The following is a 24,192-nucleotide window of genomic DNA, read 5'->3' as shown; positions in this document are numbered from 1 at the left end:
GCGGGGTTTGCGCGCCACTTTGACGTAATACAAAAAATATCCGGGTCTCTCTCGAGAAAGTGTATGAGCATCAATGGGGGGAGGCAATTAAGAAAAGTAGCAAACTTAGAACATATACAAAATTTAAGAAGGATTTTAAGACCGAAAATTATGTGCTGACCTTTGATAAAGCACGGAGGGCTACATTCTGCAAACTAAGAATCAGCGCCCACTCACTCCATATTGAGAAGGGGAGGTACAGTAAACCCCCAACCCCACCCCATCTAAGATTATGTCAAATCTGTAATTCCGGAGAGGTTGAAGATGAAGTGCATTTTATTCTGAAATGCGAGGCCTATAAGGAACTACGGGCGGCTTTCTACGAAAATATAAGTTTCCTGTGTAATACTAATGCCCTCTCTCCCCCGGATATGTTTATACACATCATGAATACAAAAGAAATGGATGTGATTACGCCCCTCCTCATATTTGTACAGAAATGCATGGAGAAGAGAGTAAGTCTTTCTGCGCATGTCCAAACCAGATCATAGTACCAGTGTGAGACCCGTTATGCGCTGTCAGCAGAGACTGGGCGTGTAGATCAAACCTGGTAAATTGATTATGGAATGCGACATTCGTATACATGTGTATAGTCACTGATTTCAACAATTGCTAATCTATATGTATATATATATATATATATATTTATTTATCTATTTATTTGTCTGTTCTATGTTCTAGCCACTAGTATCGTATTGTAATTGATTGTACCTTTATGTGAAGGTGTTTGTCAATAAAGAATCTGAATCCGTAGGGAAGAAAACGGAAAGCGAAAGTAGCTTGTGTCGCAACTGGATCCATTGCCAAGTAAAAATAAAACAAACATAAAGGTGAGCTGAATTTTTTAAGTGAAATAAAGCTGAATTGTTTTAGTACTTATAGAACAGCAAAGAACTCAGCAGGTTGACCCAACACAAGTAAAGCACATGGTACTGGTACAATGGTAGTCTGAGCGAGATATTCCCGCCAAAATAAATTTACACTGTTAGCTACATATATACACAAAGGAATTCACTCTTGTTCACGAATCTAACTCACTTATTTTTGCACTTGGATTGATGTTTTACTTAATAATCTAATTAGTTCTATATGACCGACCAGCCAGTTTTCAAACTCTTGCAGAAACTATACAAAAATTGAAATTAACTGTATTTTACATGTACTAGTACCAGCAGTATGGATGGCTTTAACTGAGCTGCACTAGTTTAGTACTCATAGATTCTTAGTAGTGGCCCTTAAGATAAATACAGAAAATATGAAGCATTTTTAACTGTGGAATAGAAACTGGATAGAACTGGAACAATTTTGGACAAAAATAACTTTATGACCTTCAGAAATTATTTTGAGAAGTACAAGTACTATAGTACAGGTTTAATTAGCCAGTAATAAAGATGTTCATTTTTTTATTATTCAAGTCAAATTTATGTCAAATAGTGTCAAAGAAACATTTGAGTCTTAACTTAAACATACATGTATGTCAGGGAACTGATCTTTAATTACATCTCACCTTTAAGAAGTACCAGTAAAGGTGCACTAGTACAGTGTACATTTTACCTGTGCTAGTGCTGGGGTACATATGTACAGGTTTTTTGCATGGATATATTGTTCGTGTTCTATATTTACACCTAAATATAGAAGTGCATTTTGTACCATATTTGTGAATCTTTGGATGTCAAAAAGAGGAAGGGAGATTTTTAAATAAGAGATGAAAATGAAATTAATGGTATTAAAACAGCATTAATACAAGCAATCTACCATTTATTTCCATCTTGCAAAAATGGAATATAATAATCCAGTGTCTGCATGCACCAATGGCTGAGAGTTTAAAAATTGTTTGACCTCACTACAAAAGATGCACACACTCAAGGCTGCAATTACTGGTACTAGGTATTATTATTATTATTATTATTATTATTATTATTATTATTATTATCAAGAATATTCTTGTTGTTGTTGTTATTTCATGTATTATTATTATTATTATTATTATTATTATTATTATTGAAGATGGCAACTGCACTTGCTACCAGAGGAAAAGATATGCAGGCACCTCATTATGTCATACTGAATTGTGATGCAGTACTGGAAAATCCCAAACTTGCAGTGGCACTTGTGAAATTAATGCCCAGTTTTGAACAGCTTCAGCTTATTGTTATGTCCCATGTTCCCGAAAAGATGGAGGAAGCAAGGAATAGTTTAGTTAGGGCTGGCATTGACTCACAGAGGTAAGTACTACTAAAAATATTTGTTGTACATGTACAGTTAAATGCACACTGTATGCAAACTAAGCTTGCATTGTGAAAAAAAGCAGATGGTTAGCTCTTTTAATTTACTCTTGGTCATGGAAACTTGGACCAACACTATTTGTTTGTACTGGAGTGCTATTAACATTTTGCTTCAGTTACTGCTGATAATGTACCATTATTTTTAAATTATTTCAGGCTTTTGTTGAAAATTGGAATATAAAAAAATCATTTACTTGTACTGTACTAGTACTGTAATTCCCAGTATATAGTAGATTTTTGATGTCAGCTAAAGTAACCTTCTTTAAAATATTATCTACTTGTACAGTGATGTTATGATAATTGTGTCCTTTGTAGAATGTGACTTGATTGTTATATCTTTTTTTACAGTGTACTTGAAAAGCGCAGGGGTAGTGAAATAAGAGGTTTCATACCCTCAAATCGAAACTCCATGTTTATTGTTGTTGGTGTTGTTGATGAAGACCTGCATTTGGCAGCCAGTACAAAGTCATTGTTGATTGGTTTGTATACTTACGTATTGATTCTGAAGCAATTTAAGCAGTATTTGTTAAGTATTCCTTTAATGGACAGACACAACATGTCTGAAATATAGCCATCACTTGTATCTGCCACTGCAGTTGTTGTTGCTGTCACTGATACATACATTGTACATCACTGTGCATTCTTCTAAACTTTTTATTTGTATATGCAATTGAATGAAAGGAAAACCTTTATATTATCATTCTCAAACTTACAGTAATGGTGTATGGGACAAAGATTTACAAACCTGTTAAGTTTTTTTTTTATTCACATTTTTCACAAATTTTAAAGGCATTTTCCAGGCTAAACTTTGATGTAAAAGGAGTCTGAGGCCTTATAATAGTCACATTTTTTGTTCAGAGTTACAGTAGTACATCATAAAGATTGGTGGTGATTATGTTGTTAAGCATTATTCAATATTGTATCAAAATTGACAAAACATTTTGGGCCTTTTCATTAAATTGGTTTAAAACCATTTTTAGATCATTTTGAGGTCACTAATTCCATCAGTTTTGTGTGTCTTTTATATATGTGTCTATCCATTTGACAGCTTCGTTTCATTGTTAAAAATAGATGTCAATGTACTTTAGGTGTGGGTTTAATTTCTGTTAAAACTTCATCACTTTAAAGCAGTTTTACATTAAATTTCACTAGAACATGTACTTTAATTAATTACATTGTACATATAGCCACACACTCAAACACACAGTACTAGTACTTATATTATCTTAGTAATTATATATATACCAGGCATTGGTTATTTTCTTTGGTTTATCTTACTAATGGAAATCAGTTTCATAGTAAAACATAATTATTTATTGCCTTTGATATTCTGTAGCTGCAAATTGGTGCCAAGTTGAAGAAAAGGTGAAGCGTTATGGGATACCAGCACCTTTACCCCATCATTTAGAAAATAGCATCAGGATTGTACTTAATCAGCAGAACTGGTTTTACAGAGTTGAATATACTGACCACAACAAAGTCAAGGTATGAATTTTCCCCAGTACTGTGAAAAAGAACAAAGATAAGTAGATTTGATTTTCAGGAAAAGCGGCAAAGCTTATAATGATCCTGTGATCAGGGCTTGCTTTTCAACTTTTCACATTTGTACATGTAATACACCAATGCCATATTGCTAACTGATACACTTTTGAATTTCCTCCCATTGACTGGCATAACCAGTATGAGAAAAATTGTAACCACTTCAGCTTTTGAGCCACTGAAGCCCTTAATGCATTGAATTACCATGTACTAGTTAGTACCCTGTATCTGTACTTGGTCTTTATCAATTGATGTCAGATGTATATGTACTTGAAGCGTGTACAATATACAATACAGTTACACAGACATACAGTTATACACTGTAATACTGCAACATGTACATTGTTTGCTATTGCCCAGATAGCACACTGCGGGTAGGCCATGTTGAGCCATGCAACCAGTAGTCAATACATTGGCCCAGCGTCATTTTGCCTGTAGCCCCAACATGTACCTACTACTAGTACATGTGCTGACTACTAGTAAATGCATGATATTGTAACATACAGTGTATGATAAAATTACAGTTGTAAAATGTCATGAAATAGAAGAACATTACAAAAAATAAAGCCTCTACCTTTGTTCAGAATTGTAAACTCAACATAAACAATAGTATTGGTAGTACAGTATTACATGTACCATGGAAGAAAGCCTTCGGCTATGGGGTATTCACCTATGGACGAGGATGAAAAAGCTGTCAGATCTATGACTCTGAAACACTTCAAAGTAAACCACTTTACTTTTAACACAGCTGCATGCAGTTATTCATTCCTGTGTTAGATGACCTTGTGAGCAAGTTTATAAGAAAGTATTTTTTTATGACGTTAAACAATTCACTAGTCCATCAAGATTACATAAAAGCACCTTTTTAATAATTTTGATAAAGTTTGTTATGTATAGTATTTATGTCTATGCTAATGGGCCATCGTTGGGCCCTAGGACAAAATGATTTTGAGCCAACCATTGATCCCAAAATTGGCCCACCAACAGTGTGCTATCTGGGTGGTATAAGCATCTTTAATGTTGATAAAGTTGACTGATCCATCAATAAAAAAACACATACAGAAGAGAAAGAATTAATTATGTTTTATTACAGGTTAAAATATTTGGCCTGACCTCAGCCAATACTTTTGCAAAATATTTGAAGACCCCAGAAGAAGGGCTAATTGCTCAGAAAATACAGAAGGTATTGAAGGATGGGGATGATGATGTAGAAGTAAAACACAAGTTATTACTTCATCTACTAGCAGGTAATTCACATTAAGGAGATACCTAGTAGCACACACACACAAACTTGACTTCCTCAATAATTTTTATACACAATATACTGTACCAAGGTAAGCACAGCAGGAAAGCTTTATCCTCTTTTTGATACCTTTCCAAATCCTGAGCTTTAAGCAAAATCCTGAATCTGGCAGTGATTTGTTACATTCTTAATTCACTTTTTTTGTACATGTTGTACCAATACATACATTTTCATACTTCTTATGTACTTGTACTGTGGTCCATTATATGGGTACCAGGGGCGGATCCAGAGATATTTTCTGACAGGTTTCGAATGATCTTTATCGATCCATCCTCCATTTTTGACCGTCTTCCGACAGAAAGAATTACGTACCCATCAATATAAACTTGAAAATCTGACCGTCTTCCTGAAGACCAAGAAGATGGCCTAAATCCGCCCCTGGGTACATTGTATCTCTCCATAAAATAGAGATGAGAAGATTTAAATGTTTTCTCTTCTTTTAGCTATTCTTTATAGTATCTAAATAAGGGTGTGCATTGTCTTGGTCCAAGCATTTTACAGGTTTACTTGTATTAATTTATTTAAAAATAATCAGTTACTAGTATTATAGACAAATTGTTATCATTGTTAAGATATGACTCGCAATTCCAGCTATACAGCACACACCTGAGTTCAGAGAGGTCCAAGATTGGGCCATTGCACCTTCTTCTGGGACCTCAAAAAATGAAATTCTGTGGTGGCTGAAAGAGCATTTGAGGGAGTTGATGAATGGCAAAAAAAAAGAACAGATGTTTATCAGGTGGAAAGGAATTCTAAAAGCAAAGAACTCAAGTAGGAGCTCGAGATATAGCACAGGGTTTATAAAGCGAGATTTCAAATCTATTAAGTTGTCCTCTGATGGAAGATACATAGGAAAAGGGTCAAAATCGAAGTTGAAGGATAGAGTAGTGTGCATCATTGATGACTATACTACTTTTGGGAACATCTTTGAGGCTCTGAGAAATATGCTGTCAGCATGTGGAGTAAAGAAAGTTATCTGTTTGGCAATTGGAAAGTTTAGGCATCCTGGGGAATCCAAATACAAGGTTCAGAATTATGATTTGTCAGGGTTTGATTTGTTTCAAGAAATTGGGGAAGAAGCTCAGATTAACCTTGTTGGAGAGGAAGAAGTAGATGTTATCTTTAATGAGAAAGCACAGTTTGAATTAGGTAGGCTTAATTCTCTGTGAGTAAAAGGAGACTATAATTACACCCGTGAAATTGAATTGTTTTACGAAATGTTGACAATCAAGCTAAACAGGGGTAGGGGAGTAAGGGTACATGTTTTATGATGTGTTTGAAAATCACCAATTATTTTAAAAAATGTTACTGTCTTGATTCAATGATAATTTAGAAAATGGTTACACATACATTAGTATGTGAAATGGTAAAGAGCAGATTTTGCTTATCATTTTGTATTGTGACTGTCTGTGCTTTATTGGCAATTTTATTATACACATTTTGGTGTTATGAATGAAAGTGTTAGACAAATATTAATTATCGTTGAGTACATATACTTGTACACTGGGAAAGATATAATCATTAATAGTATTTGATATTTCATTAATTATACATAGCAGTATATATTATTATGAAATTTCTTACAGTTATATTAGATTGATATTTGTACTGTAGGTAATGCCTGAATGCTTTTGGTATACTGCATTTTTTGTTGCAGTAGCTATACATTTTTTTTACAATTTATATAAGGACATAATTTTATTGAAAATGTATTGCAATCCATGTGGTGGAAACTACAGTATAACAAAGTCATAATATATATATATCATTTTTAATGACTGAGCTTGATTTTTATTTGATTTATATAAATGAACTAATTTTTAGATATATACAAGAAGGCTGCTTCAGGTATTTTATACACTTGATTCATTGCACAATGCATAGGTCATTATGTACATGTACGTCAATGTATACATGTAATTCTTTCTTCTAGGCTTTTAAAAAACCATTTTAACTTGATCCAGTATTTTATTTTTTATGAAAACTGTATTACAAGTGTTTAAGGTGCTCTATGTGCTGCATGCTTTTATATCTTTTACTTACTGTATTTGTAAGTGTTGCATCAGCCATTTGTGATAGTGGTAATATAGTTGAAAATGGAATACTGCATGGTTTGTCACAAAATCGTGGGTCTCAGTCACCTACTGTACAGGTGCTATGGCGTACCAAGCCACTTACATGTACATGTTGTTGTCACGTGCCATTGCTAATTATATGTTACATACAAGTCATTGCTAATTACGTGTTAATTTTTGCTTTTTTTGTGTACTATATTATATATGGGGTACGTGTAATCTGAAGAAAAACAGATAGATGATTAATGTAGCATTGTAGCATCTAGAGCTTAATAAACTATAATTATAACAACTTGCTTAAACTTTTTGTAATGAATCGGCGAATAAAAAACGCGGGTTAAATATGTGCGGGCTCAGCCGACTGTTCGGATACAGGTTTATATACACACGACTCTGGATGCTAAGTTTATTACTGCCACAGATGTTAATTCATGTGGTGATTCTTAATTATTCGGCATGCAATTAAACTAAAGTATAGGCACTCTGTTGTAACTCTTGCCTTATAGCGATGTCTTTTATGTTTGTGAACTGAGAGTGAATATAATATTAGTGGTAAAAAATTCCGATTTCCATTATATACATGTAGTTAGAAGAGCGGATCGATACTTTGTGTACGATGAAGCGGGTTTATAAGTGATGCCAGCATAATGAGTTTGATACGTCGTTTCAAATTAAAATAATTTAAGCTGTAGTATTTGGAAAGAACATCGCATATATAGGTTTTGCCCAGAATAACATCGAGAAGTATCCACGTTTTGCTTTTGTAACAATTTTGGAACGTACTCCCCACATTTTCAAATCAAGAAAAAGTTTATAATTTAAAAAAACTCACGTAAAACAATTTATTTGTTAAATAAACTAATTCCAATGCAAAGCGCCCTGCCCAATAGGGTATACAGACTTCGAACCGATTCGACACTGTTTTAAAGTAGGAACGGCTAAGATGAGGTGACCGTACTGTGAAGTTGTAGTCCTTTATTAGCCATTATTTTTCTAATAAATGTATTTGTGAATACTAGTGCCAGTCCCTCATTTTTTTCATAGTCATCGTTCTAAAAAATGACAAATTGTCAAAATAAATACTGATGAAAGCAGTAATAAACTAGAAAAGCACTCGGAGAGCGCAGACCTGCGCCAAGGCAGCAAAGTCTCTATCCAATGCTGTTTTTGATGATTGATCCGGATCACCACCAAAAACTAATTAACTCTTCCCTGGTCCACTTCTGACAGTTCCTGAAAATTTCATCAAAATCGGTTCATAACTTTTTGAGCTATGTTGATGACAGACAAACAAACAGGGGTGAAAACATAACCTCCTAGACTAGGCTAGGCGGAGGCAATCACTTTTCATCTCAGTAGTGACAGAGCAAACACTGTAAAAATGTGACTGTTTATATACTTTTTTTAATCAAGAGTTTCGTGCAGAGCCACTCAGATTTTAAAATTAGGCTCGTGCTAAGACTTTGCAAAGAGTACCCAGGGCCGTAGCCTGAGCAAAATGCCAAGGGGGCAGTAAGCGGACACGAAGGGGCGAAGCCCCCGAGGGGGGAGGGGGTGTTCCCCTACCAGTGTGGAAAATTCTAAATCCCAGGGGGGGCAGCTTCCCCCCCCCTGCCCCCCCCCCCCGAGGCTACGGCCCTGGTACCACAAAATAAATAAATGAATATAGCGAAATAAATATAATTGTCACCAGACATTCTAGATTTAATGCTGGTCCCGGTTCACCGTATTTTCAAATGACACAATACTGTTATTATTTACCTGCCGACGCTACAATCAACGCTTAAAGCCTGATTGGGTGCCACCTCCACACTTTCTGTCACACATCAGCCGTTACGACAGTTGATACCGGGATATCTCATTTATGCATTCATGTGCTTTGAAGTCCACGTTGAAATAATTTCGGCGATGAAGAGGATTTTTGTTCTGTTGCTGATGTTTGTACATTGCAAGGCGCAAAGTGAAGACGGTCAGTATGGAAGCCTAATGTTGTATGCGTACAGCAACTAGGTTTAGAAAGAGAGAATGATTTTACCTACTGTTATGATTTCAAAAATCGACATTATTTTGTTCCTTGTCACAGGTGTTGTGTAAGCAACTGGTTTAGCTATACGTAATGAGTTAAACAAACCATGCGAATATTTGCTTAAGAATAGTTTAAGAATAGTGTATTTTTTCAATCAACCGCTACTTTTGAAATTGTTTACCTCCAATACATGATGTCTGTCTAGAGCATCTTCAGCATCTTCATCAGCTGATTAAATTACATTACTGCCAAAATTATTCTCAGACTGTATTGTTTAGTTCATATACTGGAAGGTTTTAATATTAGCATGTTGTTTGTCTTTATACTATAATTCTTTTTTAACACAATTATTTTATCAATTTTACAATTATTTTATCCACCGAATTTTTTTACTTAGGCCTACATTTGTAAAACCTATGTCAAGTTGACACGATAAGAAAGCAAATCATATCAGTTTTAAGAACAAACACACTTGACGCAACACTAAAGCAAATTATATCAGTTTAGACAACAAATTTGCAAATGATTAAATGCAGAATCCTGTCCAACTGGGTACGTTGGCTTCGATCCGTCTGGAAATTGCTTCAAGGTTGGGGGAGATTACGTGATGTGGATTGAAGCTAAAGGCATATGTGAGAACGAGGGAGGTAACCTGGCGGTAATCACGAGTGCAGAGGAGCAGGCATTCATTGTCGACCTGTTGAAAAGTCCACAGTAAGTTGCACTTCATATTCGCTGTGGAAATAATTCTCGTGGTGTCCAACTGCGTCTCTTAACATCGACAAATTTCCTCACCAGTGCCATAGCCGCCGAAGGCCAGTCCTTTAAAAACACTTTTTAGCACTCTGTCTGTTTTTATCATTCTTCTCTGTTGCCAATACGAGGAAATGTAAGTTATTTATATGATCATAAGAAGATAACAAGAAATTAGTTAATTTTATTTGCTTTATTCATTTATACGTACTTTCTCTAAAATATAGAACGTTTTCTGTCAGGGTGTTTTTTTAAATCACATTTTAGTGTACCAGAAGGGAATTACGGGTTTTATATAGGGTTGAGCAGACCCGCAAATGGAGCTTGGGCGTGGGTAACTGAGGAGCCGTACGAATTCAAAGACTGGTATGGACCTAACCCAGACTTTAGAATGGATAAGGACGCCTGTGTTCAGATAGGAGTGGTGGACAAACAATGGAGGGACACTACGTGTTCACTAACGCGAAGATACATCTGTGAGTTCCCAAGAATCCACACCTGCAGGTAAGATATACAGTTTAAGCCCGTGCCTTATGTAAAGCCTATAAAGCAAAAAAAAAGCATACGGCCTGGTTGTTAAGCATGTATTTTAGAAAAAAAGTCGCTGTGTTCTGAAGAGCTTATCTCATTCTTTGAAAAAAGTATGAAATTTACGCAAGGATGATAACATGTATATGTCCCTATACATAAACGTGTGTTCACAATTCTTTATCAACCTAAATCACTTAGTTTATTCCTATGTAGCTTGAAATATAGATCACTGACTCAAGTGATTCTGCGTATTTATGTCGACCGTCTTTCAGCAGTACGGCTTGCCCAAACAAAATAAGCGCCTGGTCAAAAATAGTAGAATTTATAGTAATGATTGATTTAGATATTTATATTAGATGCTAAGAGTTGCTGTTGACATGTTGTATTCACGGATCTATCAAAACTGTGTTTCAGATGCGGAGCGAAAAAAGGACAAAGGCGCTAAGGATGCCAACAGTAGCACCAGGCGAAAAAATATACTGGACGTCATAAAACACTGAACATTATTCAGAAAATGCAAAAAAGAAAGTATAAGTAAAGTTATATTAATTTTCTCTGTAGATGAATAGGTAACGTTCGCTTATAAAATTCACCAGGATAACGTGCCCTTGGGGTTTAAGAAAATGCTTAACAGTAAACTGTCTATATATTTTCTATCCAATTGTTTCATTTGTCATTTGCTTTCAAATGTTTGCCCTCAAAGTCCATTCCGCGTGTATTTCATGAATACGTTAAATGCGCGTGCTTACAGATGGCTAGTTGTTTAATTTATTACCAAAAACAATCACAACCAAGTTTTGATTTGTATCTTAGGAAAATTTTGTAAAAACAAAACGCTGGTGTATTGCCATGCTGCATTATTTTCGATCTGCAATATACTGCCATGGCTCGGCTGACTAATGATTCTTGATGAAGAGAATCCCATAAAATATTTTACTACTGTACCAGCATACAGCGTTTACAAAAAGCCTTTTTTTGCAAATCCGCATTTGTAAAACTTCATTATTATGTTACTTTTAGGAATCGACATGCTGGTGCAAAAATAGTACTGGTTCATTTTTCCCATTGATCAATTTGTAAAGACATAAATCTAGTAGGAAAAACATCATTATTAATCGGCCTAGACATGAACAAATACTGAACAAACATTTAAAAAAATCTTGCTGCATGGACAGCATTATTTCATAAATGAAAGGCGAAATAGCTGGTATATATATATACACATATGTAATATTTATTTGAATATTATATATATGTTAAAAACCAGTTAAGAAGCATTCTCAAGTCACGATTGTGCACTAGTAAGTAGTCAAGATGATTGAACAAAAATATTTAAAAAATCTCTCAAGAATGATAATTTTATTACTATGACAACGTTACACACCGTTCACTAGTATTGTATTTTTACGGGTTCAGTCGAATAGTACAACTAAGCAGCCATTGGAAAAAACGTTATCACTTCTGTGCCCCTGACTAAAAAGCACAGGTATATAATACTCAAAGCGTTGTTTGTTTAGTGGTATACTTACTTAGTATACAAAGAATTATATATGAATTTTCAATACTTGTCATTTTATATGAAAAGACATGTTTAGGATAAGCGAAAGACAAAAAATGTCCTATGGTTGAAGGGGTGGGGGGAGTGATAAGAAATCATTAGAAGACCGTTGTGTTAGGTGTTCCTTGTGGTCGCATTTACTACAGCAATCCAGCGCCACACATCCTAGAGGAGCGTCGTCGTTCTTGAAAACACAGTCGCGAAGAAGATTTAACGTCTATGAATAAGCTCTAAAGGTTTACTAGAAAATGTGTGATAAATGTATGCTATATATTTTGGCAGTAGTAGACAGTGCCTTAAGTAGATATACGCGTAATAGGTATGTCGCAATTATCATAAATATACATAAAGCAGAATTCCGTAATGGTCTAAACTTGTCAACAAAACAGAAGTGAAACAAATGTGGCTATTTTTCAGTCCAGAATGTCTGAATGCTGTTATAGTAGAGAAAAGGTCCCTATCAAGGGCACCTGGCAAGTTTAATTACGTGTATATCGTGGCCTGTTCAACTTTACCGAACACCGTTGTTGTTATTATTGGAACGAAACGCTTAAATGAAAGGCATATTTTCTTAAGGCTTCGAGCCTTTCAAAAGCGCCACTGAATCATTTAAAACAAAATTTTGGAAACATAACTGATCCGGCGTAGAACCACTGTACCCTGTTAATTCGTATTGTTAGGAATAAAGGAATCGCTACAATGTATAACAATACGGTATGCACGGCCTCTAATACACTGGGTTTCTACTATTACAAGCCTGCGCGAAAAGAAATGTAAATTTAGCCGGCCTTTTCGCATGTCTTTTGACCGTCGCTATGTGAAGGCAACAAAGAAAATGCTGTGGAAGGAAAAGAGTGACCATATTTTACAAGATTTCGAAGGACACTGTTCTCTGTTCAGCCATAATCGTCTACTTTCTGGCGCGGTAAGAGTATTATGTTCCCTGAAGTCCGCTCGTTGTCATATGCTGTTGTCAAGGTAACGTTTGGGTAGGAAATTATTCTGTTTAATTGTTTCTGTGTTATACTATTTCGCTTTGATCAAAATACACAAACCATAACGCCACACCGTCATTTTACAATATCCTCACACACTTCAGCCAATGTGGATATTAGTTACAGGTAACACCAACTAAGGTGTAAGTAAATATACAGCCTTTTATCGCTTTACATGAGAAAAACAGTTAAGTTTGTACCACTTAAGCCTTGAGAAGATCGCTGTAAACAGATGATAAGATAGCGTAGTGTTAACTACAACCATAAAAAGATAGATTATGGTTTCTTAAAAAATAACCGTGAAACCTAGTTGTATAACATGGGGACAGTTATGATAGAAATAAGGAACATCTAGACCTGTTGTGGTCGAGGACGCTGGGACTAGGGTAGAATTTTCGTTGTTAATATGACTACTGATGTGTGTGTGTGTGTGTGTGTGTGTGTGATCGTGTGAGCGTACTTGGCTATTCAGTGAGTAGCACGAGTGTTCCATACATAGACTGTATCCAGTAGTAGGATATATTTACATGTAGCGGTATGTGCATTAAAATTTTAAGTTCCTATACGCATTTCTGGGAATTACATCTTAACATTAGTTCTGTAGCATGAGAAGGGTACGTTGTGTACGTTATACCGTGAGAAATAATCTACAGAGATTTTGTTAATTAATCGACAAGCAGACATTGCAAGCTGCGTATATCATGATAAAAATGTGGAAAAAATAAATTGTTTATTATTTGAGCAAGTACACACAATGTATAGTTACGTCAAAAAACATAAATATATATAAAAAGCTGGGAAATCTTACCAGGTCCTGCAAGATTTTTCAACCGGCTACAGATTAACCAGAAAATATTTTATCCCCCCCCCCCCAAAAAAAAAAGATGATATTCCATGACAGAGCCTTTTAGTGTAATGGTGATTTTCAACGTTAGCTCTCCTTGAGGCTTTTAAAATGCAGTTTCCTAAGTTTTGGTTCTTACTATAAATAGCACATACCTGTAATTCACTAGATATTAGTACATGCATATGAAAAAAAGTAGGTCTACGTGTATAGGTAGGCAACGTATGAGTTTGAACAGGGGCAACGTTTGACATATTTTATTGACTTGCTTTTTCGATCTGAACAAAGAGATTCCGAAATGAAATTAAAAAAAAATACATGTTTTACTCCCTTTCCATAACATTTAACGTAATACCTATATCAATCTAGAGCAGATTATGAGAAAGTGCTCGTAATGTTAAATGAGCAGAAAATCTGTACAGTACCGGTAAAACTTATCCGCAAACCCCAAACGCCAGCATGATCAAGTGTGCTTTTGGATGATCCTAGTGGTAACACAAAGCTGGAAACGTAACTCGATCTTACAGTCACTGAGGTGCAAAGCTGTAATGACATCATCATCATTGTATAGTACGACTCCTTACATAAATCCACAAAGAGCGATAAACAGGGGTATCGCTGCGTATGCAGAGCAGAATTGTAGTCATGGGCAGAATTTGTAAACATTATCTTTAAAGATACCTTGGATTAAATGGCGTTGTTAGAAAAGGAGGTAAGTTAAAGAGTGATATTTCTGCTTTTTACGCTTGGGTGGGTGGGGGGGGGGGAGTGTTGTGGGAGTGGGGTAGAGGACAGTTACAGAGAGACATTTTATATAGACAAGTAAGCTTGTTTCGATGGCTTAAAGAACGGTGCGCGTGAGGCCAGGCATAGCTTGCTATGAAATATATCGATACTACTAGTACACATTACTGCGAGACTAATAAAATAAGTGACTCCTTTTCGTCATCTTTGTATCTTTATTGCAGATTAATATATTCATAAGGAGCAGGCAAGGACTAGTCAAGGCCGGCCTCGGCTATAACTGAAGACATCACTTCCCAGTTGGATGAAACATGCTTCACCGCAGATTCAAGACAGTCGCAGTGTAACTGTTCGCTATGTTCATGCGTGACAACACTTTGTCTGACTTAGGCTATACCTGAGAATAGTGCACTTACCTGAGAGATTACGGGCAGCATTAGACTGTTAAACCCTTGTTATGGCAACAGACGTCATACCAGGCACATTAGTTGCCCGAGAAATTGATCAGATGTTAAAGAAATCATCTGATTACCAAGGTGCTAAGAAACAAGTGGACAAGTTGATGTCCAAGTCTAAAGTGGACTATGTTAAATCAAATTACCGATTAACAAAGTTTCAAAATATTCCCGTACAAAAACTGGACCTGGGCCAGTATATGTCTGCTGATGCGCGGCAATGGAAAAGAAAAAGAAGGAGAAAAAAGAAGAAACAGACAGCATCGGAAGAAGAGAGTCGACTGTTTGAAGCAGAAGTGAAGAAAGAGGAAACAGAGAAATCTAATTACGTTCGGGTAAGTGATGAATTTCATCGAAGTAAGTTCAACATTTCTTGGTACATGTAACTATTCAAACAATTGTTAGAAAGATGCATCATGAGAAAGTGATTTTTAAATAGGTATTGGCACTTATTTAGTTTCCTGTCTCTCTATCTCACACACACAAACACACACACACACACACACAGAGAGAGAGAGAGAGAGAGAAAGAGGGGGGAGAGAGAGACCGAGCATTTTTTGATACAGGGGATCACAAGGCGGGGAAGGATTCACAGTTTTTTCTTATAGATATTGAAATTCTAGGATAACACCCCCCCCCTGCTACCCCAAGGAACTGCAAACACTCACTTACATTTAAATGAATAGGCCCTATATAAGCATACCCATACAAAGAACAACCCGTAATCACGCACGCGCATACGCGCACGCGCGCGGGTGTACAATATACTTCACAATCTTTATCTATGCCTGCATACCAACATATTACGTGTATGTTTTCATAATGGTGATCGAATTTATCATTCACCTAATCCAATATCTATCATTTTATCTTACAGCCCTATGACAAGTTTCGTCGGACAGCCAAGGCAGTGCAGATGATTATTAACGTGTCTCATGTTTGTCAAGAGTAAGTAGGCACATTCAAAAAGGCATTAAGAAAACATGAGCGCCTTTTAACAAAATAATGTGTTTGTCTTCGCCATGGCACATCCTTTAACACCTTAGTTGCGTTAAAATGCTTATTACTAAACAAAGAATGCACGCACATGGTGGGTGGGTGGGGGTGGGGGGGTTCAAGTTGGGAAGAAATTGTATTTGTGTATTAATGAACTCAAGTATTTTAAGCTGATCAAAAATGCCAATATCGGGCTAAATAATACATGTAGTTCAGTGGTATTTTTGTTAGTTTTGACTACTATAGCAGTTTAATGAAATATCTTGTGTTACACAAAATATTTCTGCACATTTGGAAAAACATCCCAATTCCCTTGTTTCGAAATTTGTTTCCTGTCCATAAAGATAGGTGGGTGCGCTGTTAAAAGAAAAATCTTTGTGGAAAACGTGCGTGCATGATTCAAGTAAAAGATGTTTACTAGTAACGAGAACGTGTATGCTAAATAATGAACCCCTTTTCTTCTATTTTCAGTCTCCTAGCATACTACGTCCGTAACGAGTCCTGGTACGCCATCTTAGACGATTTGGAGGGCGAGGAGAGGAAGAAGCTGGGAAGTAAGACTGCCTTCATCACCTACGTCAATAACGAGGAGGGCACCGGCAGAGACAAGATCGTCTTCGATTTTGCCGAATACAAAAAGGATTTTAAGTCCGATGTAAGTTCTGTTCGAAGGAATTATGGTTCTGATGGGCAGGAGGGAATGAATAAGTCATTATCAGGAGTCATTAATCATTAGAGAGAAATCACTTTATTTTAACATACAAAAGAAGCATAGTAAAGTGTATAGGTACTCATAACCCAGTTGTCAGTGGTTTTAGGTGTGATTTTTCATATTCCTTAGAAATATGAATACCGTGAATTATAAGAATTCGTTCAGCATGCATTTAAGGCGTGGCAACTCCTCTCGCGCACATTCATTATTATCAGACATGTTCAGTCATCCACAGAACAAAACTAGTAGGGGGTTTGTACTTAATGTTTCCTTGCACCGACTAGTGCAAACTTGGACGCATGAGTGCGGTGAATAAGATTGTCGAGTTTCAGTCAATATTGAACACCTCAATACCTCGCCCAATTAATTACTACTTTAAAACTACAAAGAACGTGGGTTGCTTTTTTATCAAAATTGCTTTTCCGCAAAGACGGTATCGATCCTGGTTTTAGCAGTCACATTCTTCTTAACGCTGCCTTTGCTTTCCGTCATTGAAAAAGCTTTGCTAAATTAGGCCAATTTCCGTAACACAAAATGCCGTAAGAAAAAGGTCGGTGCGGGCATTGTATCTGTCGTAATTATAGAACTTACGTGAATGTAAACTAAATGAAGCAAAATATTTAGAGCAGCAAGCAGTGCAATAATTTTCCTTTAATCTTTTTGCAGTGACAGTGTCCTCAGAGTGTGAAGTAGAGGCGTCCGAGTTATAAATACAGAAACATTTATGTATTGAATACGAGTCAATGGCAAACGTGTTTGAAAAATAAATTCTTCTTGTTACATCTTTATCTATAATTAAAAAAGCTCATTATTTAGCCCCTAGAACTATATTTAATAATAAAGTCGGTAAAATAAGGAATAAAAAGGTCTCATATAATTTTTCCGTAGGACCTGATCAGCGAAGAAATTCGCGCAATTCTGAACAAAATGCCGGGAACGCGCACGGAAGAAGAAGCCATGATGGTAAGATTCTCTCTCTAAAAATTCTCCAGATTCCTAAAGGTAGACGTTAGACCCTTTGATGATATGGTATTAAAATTACAGTAAATTACTGTAACTAATTTATGTTTATGATTTTTGTTTATTTTATGAACATCCTTTGTCTGTTGCACTTTTCTTTTTCATCGCGTTTCTTGTGTTTTTCTACAATTCCAGGTGCTAAAAATGATGAAGAAACTTTCCGATGGCTTCAACCTTTACCCGTTCGTGGTTCAAAAGAAAATATGCCAGTTTGCATTTTTTGACAAGTAAGGACAAAACAATCCATTTCGTGCATCAGAATATTTTCAAAAGTCATACATATATTTTCACTCTGAAATTATATTTTTAAAAGTTACAATCTTTAAGTTTAAAAGATGATAAAACTAGCGCCTTTCAAATTTGCGGCATTGAATGTAGATTTAAGTTTTAGAGGAATTTTGAATTTGTGGTAACAAAGGGACAAAAGCAGTGTAGATGATGTGTCTTGTCTATGATTCAGGTATTATCGTGATCGTGTCATTATCCGACGGGGATTACCATCGGACGGCCTCTATTTTGTGCTTTCAGGAGCAGGTATCATTTACAATTATTTTTTACATATTTTAGCCCGAAAGCTTTTTATTTCAATTTAAAAATAATTTATATTATTCACAATTATATTTTCCAATTTTAGTCCTATAAAGTGCTTATTTCAACCTAGAAATGATTTTCATCTGTGATAAGCTACTTTAAGTAAATGAGGCAAAATGTTTGTATCAAAATCCTTTCAAAAGCAATTCGAGCTCAGAATGTTATTTTCGATATGAGGTGTTTATCTCGCAGTATTCCATTTACTCCATTTCTTCCATTCCAGTCATTGAAAATGCTCCGAACTGGAAACAACACGTGCATTTGAAAAGAGGGGATATATTTGGGGTAAGTTAATCTACATGTAAAAGTCTTTGAACACTGTTGTTTGCAACCAACATCCACTATTCCCGTTACTGGTTAAATTCATATGTTGTCCTTGGTGGAAAAAAAGGCGCATTACAATGTAAATGTACGTGCTAGCGTATTAATCAGATACTAAAGCCAAACTAATACATGTACCGGTATTTGTCCAACTCTTTGTATTAAATGTAACTATACCGTGAATTTTTCTTTTCAATGTGCCTTGGGGCGAATTGACACCTTTGTTTTATTGAATTCTCTTCTTTTGTGCAAAATTGCACAATCTAATAATTATTGAAAAGTTAATTGTCCTGTTATTGATACTGTACTACATAGTTTGTACCGGTAACCTAAAAGATGTCCCTGTAAAGAAAAAATGCAAAGTATTTCACAAGTCCCAAACGTTTAATTAACCCCTTTTCATCACTGTCTCTCTACTATTCTTTGTACTTCACCTATAGAACATTGGCATTCGCTAGTAATTTGTTTTTCAATGGCTGTTTATAGGAAAAAGACCTCGAATGTGGTTGCGCAAGGCGATCGGATGCCATCATCAAAAGTACAAGTGCGGAGCTCCTCTTTCTCCATAGATTGGATTATATGGATATTTTCAGCCAATCTGAAGATGCAGGGGACCCTAAAATATTAAATATCTGCAGGTCAGTCGTTGTGTGTTTCAGACTTAATTGGTTATATACGGGTTTTAAACGCTGTAGCCTATACATATACATGCATACATATATACATACATACATGAATCAACATGTGTGAAGGATATTTCAGTTAGTTGAAAGTTTAACCGCTATAAAATCCTTGTGTGTGATGATTTCAGAAAGGAAATCGTATTTCAACATTTCCCTATGGAAGTTCTGGAGAAAAACCCAGGGACGTGGGCGGTCCTGCACTACAAGTAAGTTTATTTTAATGAAATACGTGTACATTGGCGATTACTGCTGTCAGTCGTTGCGCATATATACCGATACGTTTCTTGAGAGATAAGTTTTGGATTTGCAGCCATGTTAAAGCTTCAGCAGAGACCAAGTTGCTTTTCCTTTTGAACACAATGTAACTTATTTTTATTTGTTCATCAGCAAACGCAGATTTATTTTACAGATCTCTCTGCATCTGAGAACGACAACCTAACGCGCATTAACTCAAACATTTTAATAAAGACGGGGGTCATTATTTTTGCAGGGCTTTCTAGTTTTTGTATAATCTACCTGCTTATTCAGTATGGAAATACATTCTTCCAGGTTTGGACGACTTATTGTGAAAAACAGCAACGACATTGAATGGATATATGTTGTAAAGGCGGTAAGTACCACAAGAGAGCAAGGTTTGGTTGATGTGGTTGTCTCAGTTACTGTCGCATCAGCACATGCAAAACGTTGTGATTATATCAATGATTAAATCATTGGGAGAAACCATCAAATATTCACGATTTGGTCAAGGAACCCGTACGTGGTTCTAAAACAGATTTTTACTTGCATGTATATTTTATAGCCTGAAAATTGATAGTAGGCCTACTAATATATTACACGTAGGCGTTATTTACTGCATGTGTGCATTTGGTTATTTGATTTAAGTACCTTAACAGTAAAATATGTTAAAAATAACACGTGTTTTCAACATCACAGGGCGAGGCCCGCGTAATCAAGCACTTGAGTGTCGGAAAAATCAGTGTGAGCGCACGGAGGAAAAAAGTCCAAGCTATGGTGGACGCAGACGATCCTTTTGTTAAAACCAAACAGCTGCTAAACTTCGTATCAGCAAGAGATTACCGTAAGTATGGTGACTACCATATTCCAAGTAGACGAAGTTATTTTAGTAAAGTAGATTTTCCAGTTGTTGATGCAGATATAGTCTTTTATTTCCTTATATCTAACCATTGGACTGGGTGTCGGACATGAAACCAGAGAACAAATCCTCACTGCAATGGAAACGGTTGAAGCAGAAGGAACCATTTACAATGTGTGCACCATTTACCGTTATTTTTGATAGAAAAACATAGTTTGTCTTGACAATTTTGGAAATTTATTTATTATTATATAAACAGAAGAACACAACAATTACTCCTTATATTATGAGCTAATTCGTTATGTGACTGATTTTCCAGTCAAGTCTCAGTATCGTCTGGGCCATTATCACCCCAAAAATCCAGAGGGAACGCCAAGAATAGTCCTGCCAAAATCATCACCACCAAAGTCAGCTCCGCCTACACTCAAACTCAAAGGACAACTGACCACAGAGGTTCAGGTTGAAAAGAAGAAAACTAGTCAGATGGTGCGCCCACAGACCAGTCCGTCGGTAGGTGGAGACGGGAAACAAGACAGTCTCCATCCACCAAGACCCCAGACAAGTGCATCCATGAACGAACCTTCAGGAGACGAGACAAGCGATGGGGAGTCCAAACCAAAAGCGTTTCTTCCAAAGTTGAATATCTTAAATCTAAACAATCAGGGAAGTTTTATCAAACAGCTACGGCTTCAAATAGAGAAAGAGAAACTTGAAGAAGAAGCTCAGGAGGAAGGCTTTGACCCCTCCCCACGTTCATCTATAGCTCCCAACAGCAGCCGCTCCAAAAATGGCCGAAAATACAAGAGGAGGGTTTCTCTGAAACCTGACGATGACGATCAAATAGCAGTTCCGCCGTTTGTTCAGATCGAGACGCTTCAGGCAGGACAAGTGTTTGTAAGTAGCACCTACCGTATTCATTAGGCCTAAGGTGAAACGTGCCAGTTTATGTTGCAAATCATCGCACTACTTTTTGACAAGAGTTAGTTTCTGGAATTGTTCCTAAAACTGTCCCTATGCATGGGATTTGCATCTGGTACATATCGTTAACTTGAACACCTTTGTTTTTTTATTTAAACATGAGCTAGTTCGTTAATACTGGTTAGGTTCGGAAAAATAGTGCTTATAGAATAAATGGATAGTTATTTTTAAATAATTACCAAATTACATATTCTCCATTTTGGCGAAAATGTCTCAATTAAAGCCAGGTGAGATGACGAGAGGGCCAAAATAGGGTTTTTTTATATTTACCTCTTAACTACTTCAGGGTCTGAGAGGAATCTTAGAACCGGACGAAAGGGGAGCTTCTGCAAGTTTGGTGAGATGCTCACTTTGGATATTTTTGTCCTTTGTTTTTGTTGCAATATTTGTATATAAGTCTTGACAGTCATCATCCCGGCGGATTTAGAAGTTTTAATCGTATATATACTTGTTAATTTTATACATTTCTGATGATACTTTAAGGAACAACGGCATTTCTTTTATAAAACACGATTAAGATGACTTGAATATGTTATTTTAGAGCGTTTTAACTGCAAACCTAGGTTACACATGGGACTTTAAATTCAGTATTTTGCAGTATTAATTCCTCCTTTATTCATTTGAAGATGTGCTTTAAGGTAATACATCATTTGTATTTTAGGTAAGCGCCGGCTGTGATATTCTCCAGATCAACAAGAAATTCTTTATGATGCACGTCGATGACACGGTTCTTGGTCTTGTTAGGATGAAGGTAATATATCCCTTTGCACACGTATACCCCATAAATGTGTTGACAAAACTTTCAGACCCGGATACCAAATTTGCTTTGAGGACCAGATTAGAGCCGTAGCGCGGGTACATGTACATACATATTTACCGAGTTGCCTACAGGTGTTTGGGTCCTGTTGGGCGAAGAAGGGTCAAAGGTTATACAAACATAATTTCTTCACGTTATAATGACTTGCAGACAGGCCTGTGAGATATAGGCTTTAATGACATTTGACTCGCGCTCATGAAATGTTCTAAAGATCCTGAAAGCACCCCCTCTATTGATGACTGCCTGTGCGAGTGCGGCAGCTTTGGTTTTTCATTCTTTATTCATTTATTTGAAGCAACACTTTTGCGAATAATGCAGATTTGCTAAATGATACTGTGTGGTTTCCAGGCGAAAGTTTATGTTTGTTCCTAGATATTTCCTCTGATTATCCACTGAAATGAAATATATTATCAAATACAAAACCAATCTATGTGAAATGAAAAGGAACAAGACCAAAGCAAACAACATTTTCTGAAATGGATAATTATTAATGATACACGTAATATTACAAAGCCTTGAGCACGTTAGCAATGCAGAAAGAATCATATAAATTTGTATTACATTAATCCATACCGAACTCCGATTTCAGTATAAACCATTTCCAACTGAGGACGACCTGCTCGACCGCCTGGACAACAATCTTCAATGGGAAAAATATAAACAAGAGACTGTCAAGGAATACGTTGATAACAAAGCTGCCCAGCAGTCCTTGAGGTGATGCAAGAGGTCCACAAGTCACGTTAATCATAAACCGAACTTGACGGGCACACTGCGTCTTTTTGTTGTGTTCTGCTACATAACAGAAACCTGACCAGGCCATATTTCTCCAGCTGAAATGGACTTCTTACCGGCATATCATACTGTAGGTGATAAATGTATCCAGATTAATAGAATGCAGGAGAAACAGCGTTGTGCTACATATGATGGCATCAATAAGAACATACTGATGCATGTATGTTGTGCTACAGTAGGTAACAAGTTTGAAACTATCAAAATGCAAACTTGTAACTATACAACGCTGGTTTTTGTAGTTATTACGGACGGATAAAACTCATGCCTCGTCAAAACGGAATTCATTGAACGTTTCATTTTCATTCAACAATTTTTGTCTTTTAAAGAATTACTGGATACATGTACAAAGCTAAAAGTATATGAGGTTAGTTTATACCACTTTTCAACAAGCACGTACTCTTTTGTCTCATTTGTACTAATAGTCCTATCTATAATATTTATGATATATGTGTTTGTGCTTTTGTTTTTTGCATCTTCATATCTGTGATTATTGATAATCAATTTACAACCGTTTGACCTAAATAATGTATTTGATATATTTATCGTGTATTCTAAAACATAATAAAAAGTAGAAACTGAGGAAAGTATGCCAATAAAATTTTTTAATTAAATATAAAATTAAGAGTGAGAAAGTTATTTTTACATATTTAATATCAGAAGTTCGAAAGATCTTCTTAAAATGGGAATAAAGTACATTTAATTACATTTCGAAAGCAAGGTAAATACAACTTTCACACAACCATGTCATGTTATTTAATTTCGATAAATGCAATGAATTAAATAATATTTAAAGATCTGAATACATAATTATTACAAATAACAAAAAAGGAGTAAAACATTTACCTCCAGGAATGGTTATTAATGCATTTATGTGGCGTTCCAGTCACATTGTCAAAATATTCAAAATATGGCAATGAAGAAATCCATTCAATTTTTCATCCAATAATCCTGAAGGCCTATACAAGGACCTAGTAGGGCCTATCTCATTTATATTTATAATGGCGCCAATGGGTCCAAGGGCAATCAATACCAATACCGTTTA

The 24,192-nt window shown here is 36.0% G+C and overlaps 3 protein-coding genes across 6 annotated transcripts; all 3 read left to right on the top strand.

Annotated features, from left to right (window-relative positions):
* Positions 1-35: 35 nt before the first annotated feature.
* LOC106159475 (uncharacterized) lies at positions 36-7,537 on the top strand. Its single transcript, XM_087009890.1, has 6 exons — positions 36-869; positions 2,047-2,264; positions 2,673-2,803; positions 3,661-3,809; positions 4,957-5,110; positions 5,758-7,537. The coding sequence occupies exons 2-6, from the start codon at positions 2,047-2,049 to the stop codon at positions 6,333-6,335; spliced, it is 1,230 nt and encodes a 409-aa protein (XP_086866016.1). The 5' UTR covers positions 36-869; the 3' UTR covers positions 6,336-7,537.
* Positions 7,538-9,017: 1,480 nt separating this feature from the next.
* On the top strand, positions 9,018-11,222 carry LOC106159472 (snaclec B9). Its single transcript, XM_013535760.2, has 4 exons — positions 9,018-9,210; positions 9,804-9,981; positions 10,288-10,524; positions 10,966-11,222. The coding sequence occupies exons 1-4, from the start codon at positions 9,114-9,116 to the stop codon at positions 10,994-10,996; spliced, it is 543 nt and encodes a 180-aa protein (XP_013391214.2). The 5' UTR covers positions 9,018-9,113; the 3' UTR covers positions 10,997-11,222.
* Positions 11,223-12,841: 1,619 nt separating this feature from the next.
* Positions 12,842-23,832, top strand: LOC106167520 (uncharacterized). Of its 4 annotated transcripts, none has more exons than XM_013546321.2 (16): positions 12,842-13,034; positions 14,917-15,482; positions 16,025-16,095; positions 16,615-16,798; positions 17,744-17,818; positions 18,011-18,102; positions 18,336-18,409; positions 18,690-18,751; positions 19,274-19,425; positions 19,599-19,676; positions 20,020-20,080; positions 20,404-20,548; positions 20,883-21,457; positions 21,828-21,878; positions 22,203-22,292; positions 22,948-23,832. In XM_013546321.2, exons 2-16 carry the CDS (start codon positions 15,150-15,152, stop codon positions 23,074-23,076), a joined length of 2,172 nt encoding a protein of 723 aa, XP_013401775.2. In that variant the 5' UTR covers positions 12,842-13,034; positions 14,917-15,149; the 3' UTR covers positions 23,077-23,832. The 4 variants fall into 4 exon arrangements, with proteins under 4 accessions (XP_013401775.2, XP_086865701.1, XP_086865700.1 ...); XM_087009575.1 differs by having other exon boundaries at positions 12,842-13,087; XM_087009574.1 differs by having other exon boundaries at positions 12,842-13,098.
* Positions 23,833-24,192: the final 360 nt, after the last annotated feature.

Source organism: Lingula anatina, chromosome 3 (assembly GCF_051362555.1).
Source record: "Lingula anatina isolate TDL-2025a chromosome 3, LinAna3.0, whole genome shotgun sequence".
Classification (NCBI taxonomy): domain Eukaryota; kingdom Metazoa; phylum Brachiopoda; class Lingulata; order Lingulida; family Lingulidae; genus Lingula; species Lingula anatina.
Note: the sequence above shows the minus strand (reverse complement) of the source record. Positions and strands in the feature narration are given on the sequence as shown.